General features: G+C 47.4%; 1 protein-coding gene across 1 annotated transcript; it reads left to right on the plus strand.

Moving 5' to 3' along the window:
• The first annotated feature begins 716 nt into the window (after positions 1 to 716).
• Positions 717 to 3,487, plus strand: LOC308344777 (uncharacterized protein C6orf141). Its single transcript, XM_080806542.1, has one exon. The coding sequence runs from the start codon at positions 758 to 760 to the stop codon at positions 1,361 to 1,363; it is 606 nt and encodes a 201-aa protein (XP_080662668.1). The 5' UTR covers positions 717 to 757; the 3' UTR covers positions 1,364 to 3,487.
• Positions 3,488 to 3,940: the final 453 nt, after the last annotated feature.

The following is a 3,940-nucleotide window of genomic DNA, read 5'->3' on the forward strand; positions in this document are numbered from 1 at the left end:
TTAAATCCTGGAGACGTTCATTTAGCGATTTTTTTGTTTCCGTTTGATTCAAAGCACTAAATCCTTTCCTGGAGTAAACATTGATTATAACCGATATGAAGACAGGAGCGACCACTGTCCCACAGATCCTGGCATCCCGAAGGAAGAACAAACAAACCAAAAGCCGTTTTCTCAAAGTCGGCTCCCTAGATCTACACTCGCTAATCTTGGCAGCATGGTGGGGATGGATCTGGACTGGACATGAAATCTTTTTTACAAGAATTTGATTAAATCAGATAATAAAAACCAGAACACTTCCTTGTTCCTTCACCTGGGAGGCGCGTCCTGGGAAAAGAGGAGCGCACCGAGTCGCGGGCATTTCAGGGGGCGCTGTGCGAGGATGTCTTTTGCGCCTCTGCCCCGAGAAGAACAGACGGTGGAAACGAAACTAGAGCTAAAGTGCAAGAGGGCAGCTAAGGTGCAAGAGGGAACAGAATGAGACATTCCACAGCAGCAGAGCTCGGGGTGAGGGTGAGAAGGAGAAAGAGGAACGACTGCAGGGAAGTCAAGCTCTTTTGTCTTTAAAAGGCGAGCACGGCCGGGGTGGGCCGGGGTGGGCCGGACTGGGCGCTGCAGGAGGCGGGGTCTGCACGGGGCTGGCCGCGGGCAGGGCGTGCCTTAAAAAAAAAAAAAAAAAAAAAAAAAAAAAGCCTCGCGTGTCCCGGGCCTGCGGAGCTCGGCGGGAGTTTGCTGCGTGAATCGCTTGAAGGATCGAAGAATGAATGAGCCTCCTGTCCGGCTGGGGGCCTCGGGGCCCCGCGGAGCTGCGAATCTCGCGGACGCTTGGGGCATCCTGGGGCGTGCCGGGTCCTCTCCGCGCAAGCTGGGGCGCGGAGCGGCCCTGGCTGCCGGTGCCCGGAATCCCGCGGTGGCGGGGGCGGCAGCGGAGGCGAGGGCGAGCGGAAGTCCAGGCGGCGCTCCGGAGAACAGCCCGGCGGCTGAGAACCTGGACTGTGAGCCCTGGGTCAGAGAGAAAGTGCTCTTTCTTCTGCACCCGGAGAGGTGGCTGGGGACTCAACGGGACCCTGCGCGGGAAGAAGTGGCTGGTGGGGACGATCTTTTCCCGGCGGCCGGAGACGACTGGGAACCGGACTGCCCGTCTCTCTTTCCGCGAGAAAAGCGAGTTTTGGGCAGCCGTGTAGACGCTCCTGTCAGAGCTCTGCCGCGGGATCCTGCAGCCCCACCCAGGTCGGTGCTCGTGCGGATTGTGGACTATCAGGCGACAGAAGAAGTCCTGTGGACCGCATGGAGGAAGGGACAGATGACCGCACGGACCGAGGAGCACTCCATTAGCGCGATCACTTTTCGCACCAACAGGGAGTGAAGCGCCCGACTGTGGGCGCCAGGACTCCGGAGAACCCCAGGCTCTCCCGCATAGGGAGAGACGCCCCGTGTCCACCTGCGGGGAGATCACCTCGCGGTCCCCAAGCACTGGATTGCCAGAGGATAATGAAACAGGAAAGAGGAGCCTGAGGAATGTTGCGGGCTGGTGGACGAGCGATAATCCTGAAGCAAATGCTCTTCCGGGAACGCCAGCCTGTAATTAACCGACGGCGAGGACCTTTAAAGAGGCTGGGCAGCGCTGCTGGAGGCAGGTGACACCCCAGACAGAATGAAGAACTGTGAGCAACATAATACCTCCTTTGTGTCTTAAATACTGTGACGATCTGGGGACCTAAGTCCTTGGAAGAGGGGAAGGAAAGGTATTTTCAAATTGGTAAAATGTGGACCTGTTGAAATAAGAAAATCTATTTATTGTTAATTCTCACTTTGCAGTACAGCTTCATTGATCTCTTTCCCTGCCTCCCCGCTCTTTCGGACCTAAATTAGAAGTGAGGGTTGAGGTCCGCTCTCTGCAAAGAGAGTGGGAGGAGACGGGGAGAGGAAAAAGAAAGTGAGAAGGAATGGGAAAATCAAAATAAAGCAGCAAGTAAACAATATCTTTCCTTTTTTTTTTTTTCACTTTTTTCTGATGTGCACATTTTTTCTTTTTTTTCATTAAATGTTAGGGGGAAAGAAGAGGGGAAGAACAGAAGACCCAACTTTGAACGTTAAGTGCCATTTAAAGGGGCTTTACTACCCCCCCGAAGTATCCAGTCGAGTAAAAATGCTTTTTATCTGGTTTCTATTTATTTTCGCTATTTTAAGTTTGGCAGCTAAGTCTTATCTAATGGCAGATAATGTATAGTATGCCGTAAAATAATTGTATATCTTCTTCCTGTCCATAGTTTCTTATTAATAACATTTGTATTCAAAACTGGATTGAAAATACATCCCTCTTGATGCTGTTGGGGAAAAAAAGTCTTTTCTGGTGCTACTGAAATGTCTTTTTATTTGTTCCTCTTTTTTATTAAACACCATTTTTATTACCTCTGTAGTACTGTGGTCTGGTTTGGAGATCTGTTAGGAGCAAGCATCCCCTCTAGAGATGAACTCCTGACTTGAGCAGGGCTGAAGGAGTATTTGGTTACTGCAAGAACTAACAAAATAAGTGGGACGCTGGCTTTTGAAGAGTCAACTGTTAAACTGTGCCCCCACCTCACTCCTCACTCTGTGCTCTTTACTCTCAGTTTTGAAATGCCCTCAAATATATATCCCTGTTTTACAGTGAGCCAACCTAGGTGTAGAGGTCATGTGGCTTGGGTAAGTCACCCGGGTAGTAATTGCATAGGCTTACTAAGTAGGTAAGAATACGATCTTCTCCCTTCTGAAGGTTTGAGAATGGTCTTCAGGGGAACTTACCTGTAAGGAGTCAAAAGAAGACAGGGCATCCTGGGTTTTCTGACTCATGTTTATGGGAAGTGCTAGAAATACCTTAATGCTCCTGAGTCCCGCCAGACCTTTAGACTGGAGGATCACCATAGCAGTTCTTGGGACTATGAGACCCACACTTGAGGGAGGAATGCAGAACCTGACCTCATTTGTGTTCAAAGCTACCTGGTAGTAGAAAAAGTAATATAGGCCCCATGAAGTAAATTATCTTTTCCTCCAACAACTTTTGCCTGGCCCTTGTGTGAGGTTAAACTTATTGGCAGACAGTTTTCAGGCCTGACTTGATAAATTTGGTTGTGAGTCATTATATGACCCCAGGTGACTGAGCATTGAATATACAGTCAGTAAGAAAAGCCTCCTTAACAATGGACACAAACATCTTTGGTTGCCTTCTCTCTGGAGGCCAACCCGGAAGTTCAGCTTCTTGGGTTCAAAACTGTCCCACTTCTTACTGTGACTTTGGGCAGGTGCTTAATTTCTGTGTGCCTCTCTGTCCTTATTCATTAAGTAGGGGTAATATATAGTATTAACCTCACAAGGGTTTTTCCCTAGGATTACGGTAAATGAAAAATACGGAAAATAATACTTCGCATATAATGAATGCTCAAAGTTAGCTGTTACTAGTTCTGTGTTGTAATTGTTTAATTCACTTTCATCCCAAGTAGGCATTAGTCTTTTATTTAAAAAACAAAAAAAAAAAAACAGCCAAAGGCATACAACACAAGGAATTCTGTACAACCCAAACTGGTGATTTTTATTGACTCTTTTCTGGATTCCTAAAAGAAAAAAACTTCTCTCTAGCTTTTCCCAGCATTTAATGGATCAGTAAATACATCCTTAAATCTCTTAGCAATAACCTCCACGTCTTGTAATATTTATCCTATGCTTCAAAGGCCTAAGGTATACATTGCTTGACAGGGTCTTTGAGGAGGTTTCAAGTCTGCTTACCTCCCCGTGGGCAGTAGGAGTTTTAAATACTTTCTTTAGGTGTCAGGTTTGTTCTCCCTCCGGGATTTTAAATCTGATGCCCTGTTGTCTCAGAAAAACAGAATACACAGAGTTTTCATTTTATCTCCTTTCTGCCAAAAATGTATTTGTTCAAGTCAGCTTAACTCTTTTTTTTTTCCCC

This window comes from Martes martes (assembly GCF_963455335.1).
Source record: "Martes martes genome assembly, chromosome: 6".
NCBI lineage: Eukaryota > Metazoa > Chordata > Mammalia > Carnivora > Mustelidae > Martes > Martes martes.